This window comes from Salvelinus namaycush, chromosome 33 (genome assembly GCF_016432855.1).
Source record: "Salvelinus namaycush isolate Seneca chromosome 33, SaNama_1.0, whole genome shotgun sequence".
NCBI classification, from domain to species: Eukaryota; Metazoa; Chordata; class Actinopteri; order Salmoniformes; family Salmonidae; genus Salvelinus; species Salvelinus namaycush.
The window spans coordinates 21,539,154-21,564,418 of NC_052339.1; the positions used below are offsets into that span (position 1 = coordinate 21,539,154).

Consider the following 25,265-nt stretch of genomic DNA (forward strand, 5'->3'; position numbering starts at 1 on the left):
TATCTATGCATAGTCACTTTACCCCTACCTACATGTACATATTACCTCAATTTCCTCGACTAACCGGTGCCCCCGCACATTGATTCGGTGCCGGTATCCCTGTATACAGCCTCACTATTGTTCTCTTATTATTGCTCTTTTATTTTTTACTTTAGTTTATTTAGTAAATATTTTTCTTAACTCATATTTTTCTTAAAACAGCATTGTTGGTTAAGGGCTTGTAAGTAAGCATTTCTACCCCTGTTGCATTCGGCATGTGACATATAAAATTTCATTTGATTTTATGTAGAAAAAAAGTGATAGCACTATTGACATCTGTGTTCCCAAACCAGGATCCCAGAACGTAAACAGACTCCAGAAGAACCAACCACCAAACTGACCTATACTAGACAGACATCATGCATATATTTAAGCAATAAGGCACAAGGGGGTGTGTTATATGGCCAATATACATTTACATTTAAGTCATTTAGCAGACGCTCTTATCCAGAGCGACTTACATTTTTAACCTTTATTTAACTAGGCAAGTCAGTTAAGAACAAACTCTTATTTTCAATGACGGCCTAGGAACAGTGCCTTGTTCAGGGGCAGAACGACAGATTTGTACCTTGTCAGCTCGGGGATTTGAACTTGCAACCTTTCGGTTACTAGCCCAACGCTCTAACCACTAGGCTACCCTGCCGCCCAATATACCACGTCTAAGGGCTGTTCTTAGGTACGACGCATCGCGGAGTAACTGGATACAGCCCTTAGCCGTGGTATATTGGCCATATAACACAAATCCCCGAGGTGCCTTATTGCTATTATAAACTGGCTACCAGCATAATTAAAGCAGTAAAACAAAATGTTTTGCCATACCCGTGGTATACGGTCTGATATACCACAGCTGTCAGCCAATCAGCATTCAGGGCTCGAACCACCCAGTTTATAAATATATATATTTGGTACATAGAGGTAAACAAATTAATAGATACCTTGTTATTCAAATAGACACACACACACATACACACACACACCGTACGGTAAGGAGTGCGGGTGCGGTGGCTGGACACTAAGGCTTTAGCAGGTAGTTGTTGTGTTGGGTCAGGGTTCGTCAGTGTTCATCACGTCTCACTGAGACTCCAGGGTCTGGTTAAAGTGTCTCTTTCCATCCAGGTACAACATGGACTCTGGAGATAGACACATACGACCAATGTTAGACTGTGTGGACCAATGTTAGACTGTGTGGAATCTCCAGTAAAAACATTACAATAACTTTAATCTCTTTCTGTTGGCACAAACGTTCCAGTAACAGTACCTCCGTAGCTCTGCCATGCAATGTTAGAGTTTAAAGGTCAGGGGTTAGAGGTCATACCTCGGTAGCTCTGCGGTATTATTGCTGAGTTCACGTCATGTCGGAAACTCAAACTGACATTTCCAACTTGCTTACTCGTAATATAAACAAACCCGCGTTTCCCACAAGGGAAGTATCCGAATCAACCAATAGGAAGCTCTACATAAATAACGTTCATTTTAACTCGGAGGTCCCGAGTTTCCGACATGACTTAAATGCGGCATATGTTAGGGTTAGAGTTAAAAGGTCAGGGCTTAGAGGTCATACCGCCGTAGCTCTGTGGCACTATGTTGGGGACGTCTTTGTCTGTGGCGAAGGTGAAGTGGAAGACATTAGTGGTGTTGTGCTGCCGGGTCATGGGGTCAAGAACCTCTGTATGAACTCTGACCTGGATGTACTTTCCCTCTGTGTAACACACCTGGAGGCGGAGAGAGGGATGTGTCAGCACTGAAATTGGAGCAGATCATATAACACACAAATGCACATGCTTGCATGCGCACACCCACACACAAACCTGTGATGAGAGCAGGAGTAGGGAGCCAATCTCTACTGGCTTCCGGAAGAGGATATCGTCCACGGCAACCAAGTTAGGCCGACACCCCCTGGAGCAGAGCGAGAGAACACACACACAATGAGGATGCGCAGGTGTACAGTGCATTCGGAAAGTATTCAGACCCCTTGACCTTTTCCACATTTTGTTACGTTACAGCCTTATTCTAAAATGTATTAAATTGTTTCCCCCCCCCCTCCTCAATCTAAACACAATACCCCATAATGTCAAAGCAAATACAGGTTTTAATTTTTTTTTGCAAATGTATATATAAATTTTTTGGGGGGGAAATATTACATTTACATAAGTATTCAGACCCTTTACTCAGTACTTTGTTTTAGAACCTTTGGCAGTGATTACAGCCTTGAGTCTTCTTGGGTATGACGCTACATGCTTGGCACACCTGTATTTGGGGTGTTTCTCCCATTCTTCTTTGCAGATCCTCTCAAGCTCTGTCAGGTTGGATGGGGAGCGTCGCTGCACAACTACTTTAAGGTCTCTCCAGAGATGTTCGATCGGGTTCAAGTCCGGGCTCTGGCTGGGCCACTCAAGGACATTCAGAGACTTGTCCCGAAGCCACTCCTGCGTTGTGTTGGCTGTGCGCTTAGGGTTGTTGTCCTGTTGGACGGTGAACTTTCGACCCAGTCTGAGGTCCTGAGCGCTCTGGAGCAGGTTTTCATCAAGGATCTCTGTACTTTGCTCTGTTCATCTTTCCTTCGACCCTGACTAGTCTTCCAGTCCCTGCTGCTGAAAAACATCCCCACAGCATGATGCTTCCACCACAATGCTTTACCGTAGGGATGGTTTCCTCCAGATGTGACGCTTAGCATTCAGGCCAAAGAGAATATTGTTTCTCTTGGTCTGAGAGTCCTTTAGGTGCCTTTTGGCCAACTCCAAGCAGCTGTCATGTGCCTTTTTCTGAGGAGTTGCTTCCGTCTGGCCGCTCTACCATAAAGGCCTGATTGGTGGAGTACTGCAGAGATGGTTGTCCTTCTGGAAGGTTCTCCCATCTCCACAGAGGAACTATGGAGCTCTGTTAGAGTGACCATCGGGGTTTTGGTCAACTCCCTGACCAAGGCCCTTTTTAATGATAATTTTTTAACCTTTATTTAACTAGGCAAGTCAGTTAAGAACAAATTCTTATTTTACAGTGATGGCCTACCCCGGCCAAACCCTCCCCTAACCCAGACGACTCTGGGCCAATTGTGCGCCGCACTATGGGACTCCCGATCATGGCCGGTTGTGATACAGCTCAGGATCGAACCAGGGTCTGTAGTGACGCCTCTAGCAGTGAGATGCAGTGCCTTAGACTGCTGCGCCACTCGGGAGCCCCGAGTGGTATGATCAATGGAAACAGCATGCACCTGAGCTCAATTTCGAGTCTCATAGAAAAGGGTCTGAATACTTATGTAAATAAAGTATCTGTTTTTTTGTTTAATACATTTGCAAACAATTCTAAAAACCTGTTTCTGCTTTGTCATTATGTGGTATTGTGTGTAGATTGATGAGGGAATTTTTTAAAATCCATTGTAGAAAAAGGCTGTAACGTAACAAAATGTGGAAAAAGGAAATGTCAAAACATTGCACTATAACTTTGAGTCTTGTGGGAATGTTCCTTGTTTGATATTATGGGTGTTTTAAATAACATCTTCATCAACCCTAACAGAACATTCCTGTAATATTTCTGCAGAATGATTTTAATTAAATCCAGACATAGTTGCTGAGGTGTGTTTAGGGTACATGTCATAACGTCACACTGTAACTGGGAATGTTCTCGGTTGCTGGGAACACATTCGCTCACTCACCCGTAGACACATGCGTTAGCCCAGCCCAGCTCGTAAGCTTTCCTCATCAGAAACCCTCCAAAGATCCTGTTAAAGATGTTCCTCTCCTGAAAACACACATCTTAGTCAGCACAAATTAGAAATGTTTCAGGTTGTAAATATCTCTGCTTCTCTCTCCCTCCTTCCCTCTCTCGCTCTCTAACCTGTGGATGGCAGATCTCCAGTCCTTTGACTTTGGCATCCTCCATCCATACTGAGTTAGGAGGCAGAACTCTGCTACGGAAACTCACTGTCCTACAGGACAACACACAGACAGACAGCATCACCACACACTCACAAAATGCTTGTACTGGATTTTATGATGTGTGTGTTCTCATCATTTAATAAGGTAACACTTGTAATTTGACAGTGAAGCAAACAAAAAAAACATAATATTTCGTACAGCTTATGATTCAGTGAGTTTGCTCTTGTAGATTTTTATGCCTTATATGTGTTTGTACAATGGGTGTGAAGTCAATTAAGATTATTGCTACCTTAAGTTAACTTTAATCTCATTTTAAATGGGAACATCAATGTGACAACAATTTGATATGACAAAATATGACTGTAGTCATTGTGATGTGTGATTTAAAGATACACTATGGAAGTTTAGTCGCTTATTGTTTATGTAAAAACAAATATTTGATGTGTGTGTGTGTATATTTATGTGTGTGTGTGTGTTTGTGTCGTACTTGCTGTCCAGGGTGTTGAGGAACAGGCTGTGTACGATCTTCCTCTCCTCAGCAGTAGGGGCCACCTTTAGTAGAGACGCTGTACTCAGCTCTATACGACGCGTCTTATTGACTGGAGGGACACACACACACAGTAAATAACAGAAACACAAACACAGTAATATATACACATAAGGATGTAGTCTGTCTTACTCTCTCCCTGCTGAAACAGTTTCTCCTCCTCAATTCCCTCTGGCTTCAGAGGGTTAACAAACGCTGCCCTGAGAGAGACAGAAACCGACAGAGCAATAGAGACATCAGTCATGGATGGATACTGTGGATGGTTGGTTGAATGGATGGATGATTGGATGGATGTTGTATACCTCTTGTTCTCAGGGTCTCTGGCCACCATAACAAACGTAGCGTCCAGAACTGGAGTGTAGGCCCCACCGTGGTACTGTACATACACACAGACATAACATCACTATTGTGGACATTAGTATATTACTGTGTGTGCGCGCGCGTGTATACCTGAGACATGTGCATCTTGGCTTCAATGGAGGTCTTCCCCACCCAGGTCACGTGACCAGTGAACTTGATGTCACAGTCAGGGTGGATGATTTGTTTCCTCATGTCTGTGACATCACATACAGGGGAAATAAGCCACAACTACAAAACTGCAACAGTAACAAACAATATATATTCAATGACACTAGGAAAAAGTGTCCCTGGATTAGATTTGAGAAACACTGCACTGGTCTATACGGTACACCCTGGTGTTGTACCAGGACTGCTAGGTGTCATACCTATCTTATCCACCAGGGCAGTGACGATGGACAGAGGAGATCTCTGAAGTGTCTTGTTATGGGTGTGAGAGTAACAGATCAACACTGAGGGGGGGAAAGAGACAAAGAGAGAGAGAGTGAATAGTAATACCAAGTACCAGTGTGTTGTTGAGGTGATGATGTCGGCAGGTAGCCTTGTGGTTAGAGCGTTGGGCCAGTAACCGAAAGGTTGCTAGATTGAATCCCAGCGCTGACAAGGTAAAAATATGTCGTTCTGCCCCTGAACAAGGCAGTTAACCCACTGTTCCTAGGCTGTCATTGAAAATAAGATTTTTTTCTTAACTGACTTGCCTAGTTAAATAAAGGTTAAAATAAAATACAAAATACAAAAATGGTCATACCTGCTAGACTGTCCAGATCCTCCAGGATACGGCCAAACCTGGAATTGAGACAGCATACAGAGGGGGGAAGGAAGTGTGTGTGTGTGTGTGTGTGTGTGTGTGTGTGTGTGTGTGTGTGTGTGTGTGTGTGTGTGTGTGTGTGTGTGTTTGAGAAGAATGTGTGAGTGTGTATCTGTTACCTGACACCTTTGAGGTAGTTGAGGTATTTCTCTCTAAGGGTAGGGTCTGTGCCTAGGGGAAGGTGGGCCTCTATGTAGCTGTCCTTCATCCTGCGGACAGGAAGCTCATCCTGAGAACCAGCCAGCTGATTGGACAATGACAAACGGTCAGCTAACGCCTGCTGGTGGTCTCTACAGGATGGGAGATAGCGAGAGATACAACAGGAATGAGCTGTGAGTTTAACAAGGTCATACACATCTATAACAAGTAAACACAGGCCTTCCTGTCACGGTATCAATATCTCAATACAAAGTAGCTTTACTGGTTCTGTTTGGTACCTCCAGTTAGTGGACGCTCCCACAATCTCTCTCAGCCTGTTGCGCACTGAAAAACAACCACACAGTTGATCAGCTCTCAGTGTGTGTGTGTGTGTGTGTGTGTACTGATTCTGTGCTCAGAACAGAATGTGCAATGGGAATCATATGATCTCAGACAGAATGACAGCAGCAAGCTACAGAGTACTAGTGAGGTCTGGGTAGGATACACAATATCAGCTCCACTGTTGTTCCAGCTAGCACATGGAGCCACTGAGTGGCTTTGCGCTGCAGCTCGAGGGTGTACGCGCAATGGGGAGAAATCACTAGTGCACTGACAAGGTAATAAGGTGTCATTTCAGATTTGCCTATTGGTTTGTGGCCCACCTGACTGGCGCCGCTGTGATGTCATAATGTTGAGACGATATGAAAGACACTTGAGAGAGAGAGAGAGATGACCAAGACAGTTCTGCATACTATAGAATAGGGTACAGCAGCATCGTTAAGAGGTGCCCGCCACTGCCACAGGCCAGGGGTGCATTCATAGTTCAGTCTGTAAGAAATGGAAGAGAGAAACAAGGCCGTACAACCAGCTCAACAGACCACAGGGTGCTGGATAGAGATAGAGAAAGAGAGAGTGCGTTCAAGGTAGTGTGTTTGAGAGACGATGAGCTAAAATACATGCAGGCAGGATTAAGTTGAATTTAGACTGAATTAAGTAAGTGTTTTATACAATTAGGATTCAGGGTTGATTACCAACACACCATTGGACATTAGCAAGTGAGCATTTCCTGTGGAGAGTGGAGACACAAAACAAGTTATGGGTTAGAGGTCAGGAGACTAGATGGAGTCTCAATGTCCTCTAGTCTTGTCATCATACCCCAAGAGTAGTATAAATTAAGTTCATAACAATTAATTAATTAATCAATTAACAAACCAATATATAAATACTTAGTCAGTCAGTTGTATATGGCCTTACCCTCAGACATGTCCGGGGCCTTCCCCTGCAAAGACACAGGCCCCCGGGAGAACGTCATGGTTGTCAAGGACGCCACCGACCTTAGGAACCGGAACCTGTGGAACGGAAGGAAAAAACACTGGCATGTCAACACAAAGCCCACAACATTCAAACTCAAAGTTCTAGTCCCTGGCACGTAGCCCACTGAATTTGGACAGCACATTACAGCACAGTACAGAACAGCACAGTGGACTTCAGTACAGTAGACTTGTATACACACACTGCTCAAAAAAATAAAGGGAACACTTAAACAACACAATGTAACTCCAAGTCAATCACACTTCTGTGAAATCAAACTGTCCACTTAGGAAGCAACACTGATTGACAATAAATTTCACATGCTGTTGTGCAAATGGAATAGACAACAGATGGAAATTATAGGCAATTAGCAAGACACCCCCAATAAAGGAGTGGTTCTGCAGGTGGTGACCACAGACCACTTCTCAGTTCCTATGCTTCCTGGCTGATGTTTTGGTCACTTTTGAATGCTGGCGGTGCTTTCACTCTAGTGGTAGCATGAGACGGAGTCTACAACCCACACAAGTGGCTCAGGTAGTGCAGCTCATCCAGGATGGCACATCAATGCGAGCTGTGGCAAGAAGGTTTGCTGTGTCTGTCAGCGTAGTGTCCAGAGCATGGAGGCGCTACCAGGAGACAGGCCAGTACATCAGGAGACGTGGAGGAGGCCGTAGGAGGGCAACAACCCAGCAGCAGGACCGCTACCTCCGCCTTTGTGCAAGGAGGAGCAGGAGGAGCACTGCCAGAGCCCTGCAAAATGACCTCCAGCAGGCCACAAATGTACATGTGTCTGCTCAAACGGTCAGAAACAGACTCCATGAGGGTGGTATGAGGGCCCGACGTCCACAGGTGGGGGTTGTGCTTACAGCCCAACACCGTGCAGGACGTTTGGCATTTGCCAGAGAACACCAAGATTGGCAAATTCGCCACTGGCGCCCTGTGCTCTTCACAGATGAAAGCAGGTTCACACTGAGCACATGTGACAGACGTGACAGAGTCTGGAGACGCCGTGGAGAACGTTCTGCTGCCTGCAACATCCTCCAGCATGACCGGTTTGGCGGTGGGTCAGTCATGGTGTGGGGTGGCATTTCTTTGGGGAGCCCTCCATGTGCTCGCCAGAGGTAGCCTGACTGCCATTAGGTACCGAGATGAGATCCTCAGACCCCTTGTGAGACCATATGCTGGTGCGGTTGGCCCTGGGTTCCTCCTAATGCAAGACAATGCTAGACCTCATGTGGCTGGAGTGTGTCAGCAGTTCCTGCAAGAGGAAGGCATTGATGCTATGGACTGGCCCGCCCGTTCCCCAGGCCTGAATCCAATTGAGCACATCTGGGACATCATGTCTCGCTCCATCCACCAACGCCACGTTGCACCACAGACTGTCCAGGAGTTGGCGGATGCTTTAGTCCAGGTCTGGGAGGAGATCCCTCAGGAGACCATCCGCCACCACATCAGGAGCATGCCCAGGCGTTGTAGGGAGGTCATACAGGCACGTGGAGGCCACACACACTACTGAGCCTCATTTTGACTTGTTTTAAGGACATTACATCAAAGTTGGATCAGCCTGTAGTGTGGTTTTCCACTTTAATTTTGAGTGTGACTCCAAATCCAGTCCTCCATGGGTTGATAAATTTGATTTCCATTGATAATTTTTGTGTGATTTTGTAGTCAGCACATTCAACTATGTAAAGAAAAAAGTATTTAATAAGAATATTTCATTCATTCAGATCTAGGATGTGTTATTTTAGTGTTCCCTTTATTTTTTTGAGCAGTGTATATATATATATATATATATATATTATTATTATTTATTTATTTTTCTTCCCTTTATTTAACTAGTCAAGTCAATTAAGAACAAATTCATATTTACAATGACGGCCTACCGGGGAACAGTCGGTTAACTGCCTTGTTCAGGGGCAGAACGACAGATTTTTACTAGAGGTCAACCAATTAGGATTTTTCAATGCCGATACCGATACCGATTATTGGAGGACCAAAAGAAGCCGATAACGATTAATTGGCCGATATATATATATATATTTGTAATTACCGATTGTTATGAAAACTTGAAATCGGCCATTCCGAATAATCGGTCGACCTCTAATTTTTACCTTGTCAGCTCAGGGATTTGATCTAGCAACCTTTCGGTTACTGGCCCAACGCTCTAACCACTAGGCTACCTGCCACCCCATTCATGAACTTCTTCAATGAAAATATCATGATCATTAGAAAGCAAATGACAGACTCCTCTTTGAATCTGCATATTACTCCAAAACGCAGTTGTCCTGAGTCTGCACAGAACTGCCAGGACCTAAGGTCAATGGAGACACTCAAGTTATTTAATCCTGTATCTCTCGACACATTCACAAAAATAGTAATGGCCTCTAAGCCTTCCAGCTGCCTACTACTGAAAGAGCTACTTCCTGTGCTTGGCCTTCCTATGTTGAACATAATAAATGGCTCCCTATCCTCTGGATGTGTACCAAACTCACTAAAAGTGGCAGTAATAATGCCACTCTTGAAAAAGCCAAACTTTGACCTAGATTATTATTATTTTTTTTTTTAAATGTTTATTTTATTTTAAATCGGCCTCTCAATTTTGGGGGAAAAAGCTGTTGCCTTCCTGAAGACAAATAACATATACGAAACTCTCCACTCTACCGAACCTGCTGTCTCAACCTCTGAATGCTCGGAAAAGAAAAGCCAAATAACATTTACTCTTGAGGTGTTGACCTGTTGCACCCTCTACAACCACTGTGATTATTATTTGACCCTGATGGTCATCTATGAATGTTTGAACATCTTGAAGAACGATCTGGCCTTAATGACCATGTACTCTTATAATCTCCACAATCTCCGTACTAAACTCTACAGTACAGTATTGTACTGAGCTATACTCTACTTCTCTACTGTATTGCACTTTACTATACTGTACTGTCCAAACTTGTGAAGCAGACGTTTACAAGTGGTTCAGACTTGGACTGACCAAATTTCAACTACTTTCAACGTCCATGGACATCTGGTGTCCGCCAGTGCTCAGTGGGTGAGAGGGCTGGTTACAGTAAATGGAAAGTTGGGGGGGGGGGGGGGGGGGGGGGGGGTCATGGGTAGATGTCAGTAAGAGCCAGGAGAAGTGACATTAGCTGGAGAGAGAGAGAAGAGACAGGGAGAGAGGGAGAGGAAGGGGTTGTCTGCACTGTTTTTACACTATTGCTTTGACCACCACGCGACAGAAAGAAAGCCATTATGCTATGAGCTGAACATAACAAAATGCCAGTGGAAGGAGATCCTATGAGCTGAACATAACAATATGCCAGTGGAAGGAGATCCTATGAGCTGAACATAACAATATGCCAGTGGAAGGAGATCCTATGAGCTGAACATAACAATATGCCAGTGGAAGGAGATCCTATGAGCTGAACATAACAATATGCCAGTGGAAGGAGATCCTATGAGCTGAACATAACAATATGCCAGTGGAAGGAGATCCTATGAGCTGAACATAACAATATGCCAGTGGAAGGAGATCCTATGAGCTGAACATAACAATATGCCAGTGGAAGGAGATCCTATGAGCTGAACATAACAATATGCCAGTGGAAGGAGATCCTATGAGCTGAACATAACAATATGCCAGTGGAAGGAGATCCTATGAGCTGAACATAACAATATGCCAGTGGAAGGAGATCCTATGAGCTGAACATAACAATATGCCAGTGGAAGGAGATCCTATGAGCTGAACATAACAATATGCCAGTGGAAGGAGATCCTATGAGCTGAACATAACAATATGCCAGTGGAAGGAGATCCTATGAGCTGAACATAACAATATGCCAGTGGAAGGAGATCCTATGAGCTGAACATAACAATATGCCAGTGGAAGGAGATCTTATGAGCTGAACATAACATTTATTTAACTAGGCTTTATTTAAGTTTGTCAGTGGAAGGGAGGACAGTAGCAGGAGACACTATGAGCTGAACATAACAGTATGTCAGTGGAAGGGAGGACAGTAGCAGGAGACCCTATGAGCTGAACATAACAGTATGTCAGTGGAAGGGAGGACAGTAGCAGGAGACACTATGAGCTGAACATAACAGTATGTCAGTGGAAGGGAGGACAGTAGCAGGAGACACTATGAGCTGAACATAACAGTATGTCAGTGGAAGGGGGGAGAGTAGAATTCAGTTGCAGTCATTCTGTTACTGATTTTTTTGGTCATTCTGTTAAAGATTTGGTAACACATTGACACATTTCAATCACTTAATAAATCATAAACAAAATGATCAGTAAAAAATAAAAACAATAGCTAATTGGTAGGTCTACGGAATCGTGGCTGAATGACGACATGGATATTCAGCTAGCGGGACACACGAAGGGGGGCGGTCTGTGCATATTTGTAAACAACAGCTGGTGCACGGAATCGAAGGAAGTCTTTAGATTTTGCTCGCCTGAAGTAGAGTAGATTGTGATAAATTGCAGGCCACACTACTTGCCTAGAGAGTTTTCAGCTATACTTTTCGTGGCTGTTTATTTACCACCACAGACGGATGCTGGCACTAAGACCGCACTGTCAGCTGTATAAGGAAATAAGCAAACAGGAAACCACTCACCCAGAGGCGGCGCTCCTAGTGGCAGGAGACTTTAATGCAGGGAAACTTAAATCAGTTCTACCAAATTTCCAACAACATGTTAAATGTGCAACCAGAGGGAAAAAAATTCTAGATCACCTGTACTTCACACAGAGAGACGCGTACAAAGCTCTCCCTCGCCCTCCATTTGGTAAATCCGACCACAACTCTATCCTCCTGATTCCTGCTTACAAGCAGAAATTAAACCAGGAAGCACCAGTGACTCAGTCTATAAAAAAGTGGTCAGATGAAGCAGATGCTAAACTACAGGACTGTTTTGCTATCACAGACTGGAAAATGTTCCGCGATTCTTCTGATGGCATTGAGGAGTACACCACATCAGTCACTGGCTTTATCAATAAGTGCATCGAGGACGTCGTCCCCACAGTGACTGTACGTACATACCCCAACCAGAAGCCATGGATTACAGGCAACATTCGCACTGAGCTAAAGGGTAGAGCTGCCGCTTTCAAGGTGCGGGATTCTAACCCGGAAACTTACAAGAAATCCTGCTATGCCCTGCGACGAACCATCAAACAGGCAAAGCGTCAATACAGGGCTAAGATTGAATCATACTACACCGGCTCCGACGCTTGTCTTATGTGGCAGGGCTTGCAAACTATTACAGACTACAAAGGGAAGCACAGCCGCGAGCTGCCCAGTGACACAAGCCTACCAGACGAGCTAAATCACTTCTATGCTCGCTTCGAGGCAAGCAACACTGAGGCATGCATGAGAGCATCAGCTGTTCCAGGCGACTGTGTGATCACGCTCTCCGTAGCCGACGTGAGTAAGACCTTTAAACAGGTCAACATACACAAGGCTGCGGGGCAAGACGGATTACCAGGACGTGTGCTCCGGGCATGTGCTGACCAACTGGCAGGTGTCTTCACTGACATTTTCAACATGTCCCTGATTAAGTCTGTAATACCAACATGTTTCAAGCAGACCACCATAGTCCCTGTGCCCAAGAACACAAAGGCAACCTGCCTAAATGACTACGGACCCGTAGCACTCACGTGTGTAGCCATGAAGTGCTTTGAAAGGTTGGTAATGGCTCACATCAACACCATTATCCCAGAAACCATAGACCCACTCCAATTTGCATACCGCCCAAACAGATCCACAGATGATGCAATCTCTATTGCACTCCACACTGCCCTTTCCCACCTGGACAAAAGGAACACTTACGTGAGAATGCTATTCATTGACTACAGCTCAGCGTTCAACACCATAGTACCCTCAAAGCTCATCACTAAGCTAAGGATCCTGGGACTAAACACCTCCCTCTGCAACTGGATCCTGGACTTCCTAACGGGCCGCCCCCAGGTGGTGAGGGTAGGTAGCAACACATCTGCCAAGCTGATCCTCAACACTGGGGCTCCCCAGGGGTGTGTGCTCAGTCCTCTCCTGTACTCCCTGTTCACCCTCGACTGCATGGCCAGGCACGACTCCAACACCATCATTAAGTTTGCAGATGACACAACAGTGTGTCGTCTGTTATATCTGTAGTATTTCTCCTGTCTTATCCGGTGTCCTGTGTGAATTTAAGTATGCTCTCTCGGAGGACCTGAGCCCTAGGACCATGCCTCAGGACTACCTGGAATGATGACTCCTTGTTGTCCCCAGTCTACCTGGCCGTGCTGCTGCTCCAGTTTCAACTGTACTGCCTGCGGCTATGGAACCCTGACCTGTTCACTGTGATTGCTATTATTTGACCATGCTGGTCATTTATGAACATTTGAACATCTTGGCCATGTTCTGTTATAATCTCCACCCGGCACAGCCAGAAGAGGACTGGCCACCCCTTAATAGCCTGGTTCCTCTCTCGGTTTCTTCCTAGGTTTTGGTCTTTCCAAGGAGTTTTTCCTAGCCACCGTGCTTCTACACCTGCATTGCTTGCTGTTTGGGGTTTTAGGCTGGATTTCTGTACAGCACTTTGATATATCAGCTGATGTAAGGGCTATATAAATAAATTTGATTTGGTAGGCCTGATCACCGACAACGACGAGACAGCCTATAGGGAGGAAGTCAGAGACCTGGCCGGGTGGTGCCAGAATAACAACCTCTCCCTCAAAGTAACCAAGACTAAGGAGATTATTGTGGACTACAGGAAAAGGAGGACCGAGCACACCCCCATTCTCATCGACGGGGCTGTAGTGGAGCAGGTTGAGAGCTTTAAGTTCCTTGGTGTCCACATCAACAACAAACTAGAATGGTCCAAACACACCAAGACAGTCGTGAAGAGGGCACAACAAAGCCTATTCCCCCTCAGGAAACTAAAAAGATTTGGCATGGGTCCTGAGATCCTCAAAAGGTTCTACAGCTGCAACATCGAGAGCATCCTGACTGGTTGTATCACTGCCTGGTACGGCAACTGCTCGGCCTCTGACCGCAAGGGCGTACGGCCCAGTACATCACTGGGGCTAAGCTGCCTGCCATCCAGAACCTCTACAGGCGGTGTCAGAGGAAGACCGGAGTGCCAAGTCTAGGACAAAAAGGCTTCTCAACAGTTTTTACCCCCAAGCCATAAGACTCCTGAACTGGTAATCAAATGGCTACCCGGACTATTTGCATTGTGTGCCCCCCCCCCCCCCCCCCAACCCAACCCCTCTTTTTACGCTGCGGCTACTCTCTGTTTATCATATATGCATAGTCACTTTAACTATACATTCATGTACATACTACCTCAATTGGGCCGACCAACCAGTGCTCCCGTACAGTGGCTAACCGGGCTATCTGCATTGTGTCCCACCCACCACCCCCTCTTTTACGCTACTGCTACTCTCTGTTCATCATATATGCATAGTCACTTTAACCATATCTACATACTACCTCAATCAGCCTGACTAACCGATGTCTGTGTGTAGCCTCGCTACTTTTATAGCCTCGCTACTGTATATAGACTGTCTTTTTACTGTTGTTTTATTTCTTTACCTATCTATTGTTCACCTAATACCTTTTTTGCACTATTGGTGCAAAAAAGTAAGCATTTCACTGTAAGGTCTACACTTGTTGTATTCAGCGCACGTGACAAATAAACTTTGATTTGTAGACACTAGGCGATATTTCTTAAAGGTCCTGAACAGTCATTCTGATCATGTAAAATTGCCTTTTGGGTGACTAAAATATCACCCATAATATTATGAGTAACTAAATATCAGCCATAATAACAGCTCTTTGAAGCGCCTATGTCTAGAAACGTGGATGCAGTGAGCAGGGTTGTTTCAGGCTGGCTGAAGACCTAGCTAGCCAGTAAGTAGCTAACACCAGACACAGATGAAAGTGGAAACATATAAGTATATTTGCCATTGATTAATAATGTAAACTTTTAATTATATATTTGCTGACACTATATAGTCAAATGTAGACACCAGCAAAGTAACTATCTAGCTACAGTACCTTCGGAAAGTATTCAGACCCCTTGACTTTCTCCACATTTTGTTACGTTACAGCCTTATTCTAATGGATTAAATTGTTTCCCCCCCCTCATCAAATCTACACAAAATACCCCATAATGACAAAGCAAAAACAGGTTTTTTGAAATTTTAGCAAATGTAAATGTGATATTTCGATTTCTTGTTTTTAATACATGTATTCAGACCCTTTACTACTTTGTTGCACCTTTGGCAGTGATTACAGACTCAAGTCTTCTTGGGTATGATGCTACAGGCCTGGCACACCTGTATTTGGGAGTTTCTCCCATTCTTCTCTGCAGATCCTCTGAAGCACTGTCAGGATGGATGGAGAGTGTTGCTGCACAGCTATTTTCATGTCTCTCCAGAGATGTTCAATTGGTTTGAAGTCCGGGCTCTGGCTGGACCACTCAAGGACATTCAGAGACCTGTCCCAAAGCCACTCCTTCGTTGTCTTGGCTGTGTGCTTAGGGTCGTTGCCCTGTTGGAAGGTGAACCTTCGCCCCAGTCTGAGGTCCTGAGCCCTCTGGAGCAGGTTTTCATCAAGGATCTCTCTGTACTTTGCTCCGTTCATCTTTCCCTCGACCCTGACTTGTCCCCCAGTCCCTGACGCTGAAAAACATCTCCACAGCATGATGCCATCACCACCATGCTTCACTGTAGGGATGGATGGTGCCAGGTTTCCTCCAGACGTGATGCTTGGCATTCAGGCCAAAGAGTTCAATCTTGGTTTCATCAAACCAGAGAATCTTGTTTTTCATGGGCTCATGGTTTTTCATGGTCCTTTAGGTGCCTTTTGGCAAACTCCAAGCGGGCCGTCATGTGCCTTTTACTGAAGAGTGGCTTCCTTCTGGTCACTCTACCATAAAGGTCTGATTAGTAGAGTGCTGCAAAGATGGTTGTCCTTCTGGAAGGTTCTCCCATCTCCACAGAGGAACTCTGGAGCTCTGTCAGAGTGACTATTGGGTTCATGCTCACCTCCCCGACCAAGACCCTTCTCCCCTGATTGCTCAGTTTGGCCGGGCGGCCAGCTCAAGGAAGAGTCTTGGTGGTTCCAAACTTCTTCCATTTAAGAATGTTGGAGGCCACTGTGTTCTTGGGGACTTCAATTCTGCAGAAATGTTTTGGTACCCTTCCCATATCTGTGCCTCGACACGATCCTGCTCGGAGCTCTACGGACAATTCCTTCGACCTCATGGCTTGGTTTCTGCTCTGACATGCACTGTCAACTATTGGACCTTATATGGACAGGATTCTGCCTTTCCAAACCCTGTCCAATCAATTGAACTTAACACAAGGCAGACTCCAATCAAGTTGTAGAAACATCTCAAGGATGATCAATGGAAACAGGATGCACCTGAGCTCAATTTCAAGTCTCATAGCAAAAGGTCTCAATACTTATGTAAATAAGGTATTTCTGTTTTTATATTTTTATTACATTTGCAAACATTTCTAAAAACCTGTTTTTGCTTTGTCATTATGGGGTATTGTGTGCAGATTGAGGGGGAAAAAATATTTAATCAATTTTAGAATAAGGCTGTAGTGTAACAAAATGTGGAAAAGGGTAAGGGGTCTGAATACTTTCCCAAATGCACTGTATATAAACCACGTCCCTCTGAAAACACACCTTCTCTGATGTTGGTACTTATTAAATTAGGTAAGAGAATATCATGTTACCATTGGTGTATTAAAATAAGAGTTAGGGTGATGTCACCCTATTCCCTTAATGATCCAGGCTCCTGAATCCAAGTGTTTAACATGAGGGAGGGAAGCAATAACTTTATGATCAAACTTGATCAATGTAGAAGCAACAATCATTTTTCATACTTTGGTCATCATACTTTTATCTGGTTTCATCCAAATATAATCAAATTTCACAAAAAAACATGATTTTAACTGTTCATTATCTATAAAATGATTTCTGCAAAACTTAATATAAATGATGAAATTAGTTGGCAGGGGCCTTTACAACATAATTTTTGATATATTTCTAATATCTTTTGACTTTTCTAATAGATATTTTCTAAGACCTATTTTCCATATGTTTGACCAGAAATCAAAGCCTATGCTTATTACACATTTTTGGGATGAAAAATGGTTGGAAAATGCAATATATACCTTATTTTTTCTAAAACATACTCAGCGTTCATTTTACACCAATTTTGATACGCTCCTTTGAACTTCACATTCGAGCTCATGGTGTTGTCTTTTTTACAAAGAAATGCCTTTTAGCTAGCTAACGCTACTACATTAGCAAACTAACGTTAGCTAACTAGCTTTACAATTTCTGTGAACTCGACTGGTTTAGCTAGCTCTTCTACACTCTCACACTCACCTCGGTGACAGCATTTCCGTGTGCTATATGAAGATGTTTGAGAAGTTAGCTGAATTTGCTAAATACCGAAATACAACTCCAAAACGGGGGGACAGATTATTAAGCTAATTATACAAAGAGTGACACCACTGAAATTGTAGATGCTTTCCTGTGGACATTTGCCCTTGGCTGTACGTACCGTACTACTAAAAATAAGTGCGCAATTATTTTGCGGATATAATGGATGGTGTAATTCACTCTCAAATTCATAGACAGAGCTATGGATGCAAGGACTTACCATTAAAGATATGTTTTATTTTGTTTTAAGCATTGAGGCTATGTTTGTTAACAATTGTTAACAAACAATGGAGACAAATTAGCTTATATTTTGGGTTGTGATGGGGTACCAGTTTAACTTAAAGCTCATGAGGCATTTATAAGTTATATTCTGCTTGAATCAATGGGTATATTCCATATATATTACTTAAACGTCCAAAAATGTATGTACAAATGGCAGATTGCCCCTTTAACCTCCCTGTATGTGAGTACATATGGCCTCCGCCAAGAGGTCTGCAACTTTATGGCACAGCTTCCCTGTAACTGCAGTGCCACTGATTCAAGCCCCTCTGTCTCTTCTCCTTTAGATAGGGCCCAGTTTGAGAGGAATATTAGACCTCTGTTGGCTCTGTCACATACTTTATTTGTTATTAACCATTTACAGCTCCTCATTATGCCTGGGTCATGATGAGGCCTTTGTCATTAATTGCAGTATTCCACATTCAAATAGCTATTCTGGGCTGTAACATGGAAAAACCCACATTCCAGTCCACACTCTCACCTGTGAGGGTCAGTGGGGGGTGGGGGGGGGGGCAAGGTGAGAGAGAACAAAGTTGTTAGACTACGTTCGATGGGGGGTACGAGACAGTATTCTGATAACATGTCTCCAGCACATTCTACAATGTCAAATTTTGACCTGGTAGATGGACAAGAGCAGTGTAACTGGTGGGACACAGCTTTGCAGGGAAATCCTTATTGGATGTACAAACTTTGCTGTTGTTGTAGCAATTCAAGAGTTAGTTCACCTCTAAACTAAAGTTTGAAGATCGATTTATTGTCAAAGAGTATAAGCATATTTTTACGTGAGTGTACATGAAGAGTTTATTTCCAAAACGCTTTTATAATAAATGATTGCATAGCTTATGATTGCATAGCTTACCTTCATGTGTGTGTGTAAAATAATACTGTTCTCAGATTTTTTTATTCATAGATTTTATTGAAATGTGTTTTTTTTTATAGCTGGAATGGAATGTTCATGTGCTGTATATTTGACTCTGATATTTTGTTGTCTCATCTAGCTATCTTAAGATACATGCACTAACTGTAAGTCGCTCTGGATAAGAGCGTCTACTAAATGACTAAAATGTAAATGTTTTACATACAGATCTCATGTTACAGTGTAGAATTATTTTTAACCTTTTACTGCAGTGGGCTAAATCAGGATCACACAGTGTTTCGTAGTAGTCTTAAACAAATCTACTTTGAAACAAAAGTATACACCTCACACATTATGGGCTTAAAAAAAGAAGCCACCTGTACCATGTCAGATATAGAGTTGAAACATTATTATTTGTCTCTCTGAAATGAAACCATGGTCCGTATAAAGTGATAGATTTAAACATATACAACATGTATGTCATTGAACAACCCCATGCCATGATTAGATACAGAAAAAACACACCAATCTCTCATAAGTTCTTTAAACAATAAAAGCTCATTTACCAACATTTCTGAAAACGGATGTAGCGTTTTGGAAATAAACTCTTCAGCTGTACATGTAAGTCCTAGTCATATGGCACCACATAATTAACATTCTATATTCCACCTCAATTGCTACATAAATACAAACACTAGTCGTGACCAATGACGTGTAAAAACCCTGGATGACTGACAGGGGGCGCTGTATTGAAGCCACCTTACAGCCAATATCTTGGAAGCTACAGAAATCAATTTATTAATGTCTACGTTAGTTTTTGACACGTTTATTCTATTACAAACACTTTAATGCATGATTTTAAATTATGTGAGCTAAACATAAAAATAACAACAACAAAAAATAAAAAAATTCTTGAGGTATTTTTTTGAGAGTACTAATGTTACTGTTCCCACTACAATAACCCTGAAGAAGGCACAGTGATGCCGAAACGTTGGTGATTTACCCATAAATTACTACGAGTTTTTATATAGTGTGCGACTCTCTTTATTATTTTTATACCCACAACAAACATATTTAAATATATGTAATTTTGTCCTTGAAAAATGTAATTGAAATACTGTAGAATTCCATTCATTCCTATGGAGGACTGCTCCTACCAGCATCAGCAATCCAGGGTCAATATAAAAGTAACTGGTCGTGCTGCACTGGCTACAATCCAGTAATTACATAGGCTACTGAGCCTGTTATTATCGGCCATTCCACTGTAGTCTTGGCCTGTGCAAAATCTATGTAACCAATTTCTGTAGATATTTCTACTCAATACATTATGTAGAATTCCACTATGTATAAATAGTTAAAGACATTTAAAGAAAAAAAGTGCTAAAGTACAGACTGGGCTAGATGCAGTGAAAAATATATAATTTGAACCTGTTATCTCGTTGCCTGGCTACCCATCCACATCGCATGGCAAAATGACGTTATAGCGAGCAGCAGAATGGCCCTACTTCACTTGTGAAATAAGGCCATTAAATTCAGGGTGACTCGTCAGGCAAGTTATCTCTTGACGGGAGAAAACAACAGAGAAACTTGCGACGTGTCGTCGATCTTTCGTTCCAATTGGCCAGAAACTGCCGAGTTCCGGTTAACCTCCCCAACCCTCCTTGGTCCGTATAAAACCGCGGTGCGAGACAAAGCACGATCCAGTCCAGCTGATCCGACCCAGATAGGTTACTGCTGCATGTAAACTCTCCCGACATAGGCGTCAGGATCCCAGACTGACTGCGGAGGTTTAAACTCCTGGGACGCGAATGAAGAAACTTCTCCTGCTTCACTTCACATACAGAGGTTTAGTGAGAAAAGGGAAAAAGAGTAAAAGAAGAAAATGGACCGTTTTAAATTGCGGAAAGCGGAACCCAAAGATGTGCCTGACATACTGCGACTCATAAAGGTAGGCCGTAAACAAAAACATTTGACGAGGAGAATAAATAAATGCACTGTCTACTGTTTTGCGTAGATTTACTTAATTTTAGTTTTGCGAAAGTTGTTGGAAAGTATACTGAAGTATGTTTAGCCTACACTAGACACCCATCTGGCCCTGAACTTGAGACCCTTTCTTTGATGTTGTTATTTTGTAGCCCCGCTTAAGCCTAGACGAAATCGTTTTGTTTGACTTCATTCAAAGAAACCGCAAACTTGTGTCTGAAGGTGACATAAATACCGACGATTTCCTCTGGATATCCGTCGGTATCACAGTTGGCTCTGTAGTTTATTTGTTTACGTTGGCAAGGATCCTTCTTTCCTCCGTTTAATGAGGTGTTTATAACGTTAACGTTCTCTGTCCGTTGACGGTCAACTATCTCAGTCAGTCATACACGTTCCCCATTTGACGTGTTCTTGGTTTTGATTCTGACATGTTTCCGCTTCTGTTTAGGAACTGGCTAAATACGAAGACATGGAAGATCAAGTAATACTGACTGAGAAAGGTGAGTCTGAATGAAACTGAAACCATTTATGTCCTGCTTACCGTGTGATTGACCGCACACAGAGCTTAAATTGCATTTATAATGTTTGTAATAACAGATCTGCTCGAGGACGGATTTGGGGACCACCCATTTTACCACTGCCTGGTGGCGGAAGACCCCAGTGAGGAGCGCAACAACAACAATGGTAAGAGATTGTGAATCTCCAATCACCCCCAACATTGCCTCTCAATGCATGTAGTTACTTTCCCTATGCCAAACATAGCTCAAACCTGTTAGCCCAGTTTGTACTGTATACAGACGCATCTCTTTCTTCAGTTATATTGTCAGTGTACACAATTACATGAGCTTTGGTGTCTGGGAGGAGCCCAACACTTTACTTACACTTTCTCTATGAGAAGTATGTGGGTTTGAAACATTGTAGCTGTACATGTCTGTCTCTCTCAGCGAGAGGCTGATGGGTACACTTTGTCTTACTTCCTCTTATGGTCTGTGTGTGCGTGTAAACTGCATGCGTTCAATTCTCCCAACACAACCCCAACTGCAGTGGTGGTAAAAGTACTGTATTGTGAAAGTCACTCAGTAAAATAGTACTTGAGTAAAAGCAAACCAGACTGCACAATTATTTATTTTTGACATTTACGGATAGCCAGGGGCTATCGCCAACACTCAGACAATTTACAAATGAAGCATGTGTGTTTAGTGAGTCTGCCAGATCAGAGGCAGTAGGGATGACCAGGGATGTTTTCTTGATAAATGCATAAATTTGACAATTTTCCCTGTCCTGCTAAGCATTCAAAATGTAACAAGTACTTTTAGGTGTCAGGGAAAATGTATGGAGTAAAAAGTACCGTATTTTCTTTAGGAATGTAGTGAAGTAAAAGTTGAATGGAAAATATAAATAGTACAGATACCCCCAAGTAGTACTTTAAAGTATTTTTACTTAAGTACTTTACACCACTGCCCAACTGACACGTCTCCTCTTTACACAGTCCTCTAGCCTCACTAAAACCAGACTGAGTTTAGAGCTGAAGGTTGAAGTTATCCTTAATCACAGATCTGTGATCCGCCATCCCACATCCTTGCTGCTCATAACCATTTAGGGCAGAATTCTGAACTGACCTTCATTCGGTGTTTTGGGGTAACTCGGGAACAAGCTCTGTTATACTACGTCAGGCTTGTATTTATGTGGTTACTTATTTTTGTCTAGGTCCTGTGGTAATTGGTTTTGCCATGTACTACTTCACCTATGACCCCTGGATCGGCAAGCTGCTTTACCTGGAAGACTTCTTCGTCATGAAAGAGTACAGGGGTAAGCACAAACACTTCCTCTCCTGTCTCTTTCTTCCTCACTGACCTTACCAATAACCATAAACTCTCTCATCGTCCGTCCATTTTTACTGCTTTCCCATTGTCTTCTCTCTTTTCCCACCAGGGTTTGGCATCGGCTCAGAGATCCTCAAGCTCCTCAGTCATGTGAGTAACTTAGGAGTTATTAGATGGTAGATGTCAGACAGTTTTTACATGGCTCTGGTCAGAATCCTGTTGTAGAAATAGGTCAATGACTCAAACAGAATGCCATACTTTCTATAGAGCCCATTTCAGTGAGTTATGATTCTTTGTACAAATAGCTGATTCCACTCCTGTTCTGTTTGTTTATTGCTGTTGAAATAATCAATGAATATGTATTGGGAAAAAATAAATGGTGTTGGCAGGAAAAGCTGATTTTTAGATTCGGATGGCTTTGTGTGAGGGGGGGTGGGGAAAGCTCACAATCACTGTCTGGTACGCTGATGCACGCCTGCTCTCTTCCTCTCTCCCCCTCAGACGGCGGTCAAGTCTCGCTGCAGCAGCATGCACTTCATCGTCGCCGAGGGCAACCAGGCGTCGATAGAGTTCTACAAGCGTCGCGGCGCCGCCGACCTCTCTCTGGAGGAGGGATGGAGACTCTTCAAGATCGACAAGAGCTCTCTCCTCAAGATGTCATCCGGCCCTGAAGAGTGAGCTGGCCCAGAGACACAGAGAAAGATGGGGATTGGAGTGAGACTTGGTCGATTTCAATTCAGTTAATTATTTGCCTGTCTCTCACTTCAGCAGTGGGGTGTGTGACTACTGACAATAGATTATTATTATTATTAAAAAGGGGCATTAAACATTACTAAATCACTTAATTTAGGGTTCATGAATAATTTTATTTTAATAGATCGAGTATTTATCTAAAGCCATCATTTTAGTAGGTGATGTAGTTTTTAGTTTATTCTACTAATCAACAAACCTTAAAGCCTTTTGTGTAGGAATCCTATCTAGAACCTGAAAGGGTGTAGCGTGCTCCGTTTCCTTATAGACCAATCTGGGTAACTAATGCTAAAATAGTGATTTGTAGTTTTAATGTGTGTTTTTGCAATTAAAAGGTTCAGAGCATATTTGTGTGGTGACTGACTTCTCTAGATCTAGGAAGCCGGGGGCTTTACAATGAAATCCCAGAATGGTGATGTCATCAGCCTTTTCCTCTTTCTCGCTCCCTCTGTCATACTTTATCTCTTCCTCTGTGAAAGGGGAATGTGTGGTCTGTTAAGTCTATGGAGAGCAGGGGAGTGGAACACGTGCAGGCACACAAACGTTCTAGTCAGATCTTGCAGAAACCGGGGGCGTAGAAATGCATATCAATGTGATGGTTTGTTTTTCACTGACTGAACATTCACTACAGCATTGCCTGATCAACAAACACTTTCACAAACTAACAGTGTAGTGGCCCAGTTTAGAGTATACAAACACTGCATCCCAACCCTTTTCACAGACGGACAGATCCTCTTTACTGTAAACACAGTGGCCCTTTCTCAGGGTTTTCCCCAACACTCAAACTAAGAAAAGGCCTAACGCTCTAATTATGAAGTTTCACAGCTCTCCTTTTTCTATTTGGCTTTTGCCAAATGTGTGTTTAAGGACAGAGCAGTTTCAAGTTCAGTAACAACCAACTAAAGGAGTGATAAGTCTTCCATTGTCTTTAGTAAACAGTTGTACTCCACCTTAAACCATATGAACTCAAAGCTGGTAGGAAATAGGGCAGGACAGTGTTTAATTGACTTAGTTAATGTTGATCCACGTACAGCATAGACCACAATATTTACATCTGAGAGAACGAGGTAGAAGGATAGGGGGGTGCTGAAAAGAGACAGCATTCTTCATTTTAAGACGGGCCATAATATTTTCATAGACTCCATGACCTGTTTGTCCAGAGCTTTAAACGCGGTTAATCTCTTTAGACACAACAGGGAGATTAAAACACCCCATGGGGTCTTTATCCAACCCTTTCTAAACTATAACAATGTTCTATTCTTGTACACACGTGTGTTGATCACTTGGTTGCACAAATACAGGCATTCATTCACACAAACAAGACCCTAGTGGGTCACACCAACAGATACCCCCAATATACCTACCCTAACTCGCTCACCCTCACTGCGGATGGAAACTGGAGTCAACTTCAGAAATCATTTGGTCAGGGTTACAGCAGATTCAGTTTGTACAGTGTTAGCCTGGTCCCATCAGTAAGGGTTGATAGGAGTTGGCTAAAGCACATCAAGATGTGGGGCCAGGCTGGAGTTGCAGATGAACTGCTTCCTCATGTAAGTTTTACGGGGCGGGAACAGTCCCTGTTTGAACAACTAATTCCACACATAAAAGCCTTCAGACCTGACCAGAATATCCCATATAGAGTATGAACAGACTACCCTCTCTGTGAGAATGCTAGAGGCATATGAAAACATGCACTTAAGTTTATTAGCAATAACTCAGATATGAGATTAATTTATTATGACCATTTTTCTGTTCCTAGAAAGTAGGGAGGTGGACAATCAATACAAAAAATAAAAAACACAATGCTCAAATAAATCTTCAACGTTTGAAATAATTTATGTAATGTTCTGCAGTGGATCATTGATGGGGGGGGATGTCTCTGGAAATAAATACATAAATAGCAAAACAAAATATTATGCGCATTAAGATTTGGCTAGACATAAACATTCAATTGAGGTCAGAGAACAGCTGACAGGAGTCAAGGGTGTCCGTTGGCATGGTTAGTTGGGATGGTAACAGAGCAGGAGGAAATGGGATGTATCATGTTACAGGAGAGACAGAGGTG

General features: G+C 43.1%; 2 protein-coding genes across 3 annotated transcripts; one reads left to right on the forward strand and one right to left on the reverse strand.

Moving 5' to 3' along the window:
• Window positions 1–842: 842 nt before the first annotated feature.
• Window positions 843–17,615, reverse strand: LOC120027868 (acyl-coenzyme A thioesterase 9, mitochondrial-like). 2 transcript variants are annotated; one of them, XM_038972950.1, is made up of 16 exons: window positions 17,453–17,615; window positions 7,016–7,110; window positions 6,801–6,827; window positions 6,061–6,106; window positions 5,743–5,913; window positions 5,564–5,601; window positions 5,184–5,267; window positions 4,909–5,012; window positions 4,761–4,834; window positions 4,591–4,658; window positions 4,399–4,510; window positions 3,871–3,961; window positions 3,689–3,774; window positions 1,848–1,935; window positions 1,601–1,751; window positions 843–1,169 (listed from the first exon to the last, which is right to left on the reverse strand). In XM_038972950.1, exons 1-16 carry the CDS (start codon window positions 17,464–17,466, stop codon window positions 1,111–1,113), a joined length of 1,308 nt encoding a protein of 435 aa, XP_038828878.1. In that variant the 5' UTR covers window positions 17,467–17,615; the 3' UTR covers window positions 843–1,110. The 2 variants fall into 2 exon arrangements, with proteins under 2 accessions (XP_038828878.1, XP_038828879.1); XM_038972951.1 differs by lacking the exon at window positions 6,801–6,827.
• Window positions 17,616–20,311: 2,696 nt separating this feature from the next.
• LOC120027951 (diamine acetyltransferase 1-like) lies at window positions 20,312–23,547 on the forward strand. Its single transcript, XM_038973043.1, has 6 exons — window positions 20,312–20,592; window positions 21,076–21,127; window positions 21,225–21,311; window positions 22,335–22,436; window positions 22,560–22,600; window positions 22,952–23,547. Exons 1-6 carry the CDS (start codon window positions 20,527–20,529, stop codon window positions 23,126–23,128), a joined length of 525 nt encoding a protein of 174 aa, XP_038828971.1. The 5' UTR covers window positions 20,312–20,526; the 3' UTR covers window positions 23,129–23,547.
• The last annotated feature ends 1,718 nt before the right edge of the window (window positions 23,548–25,265 follow it).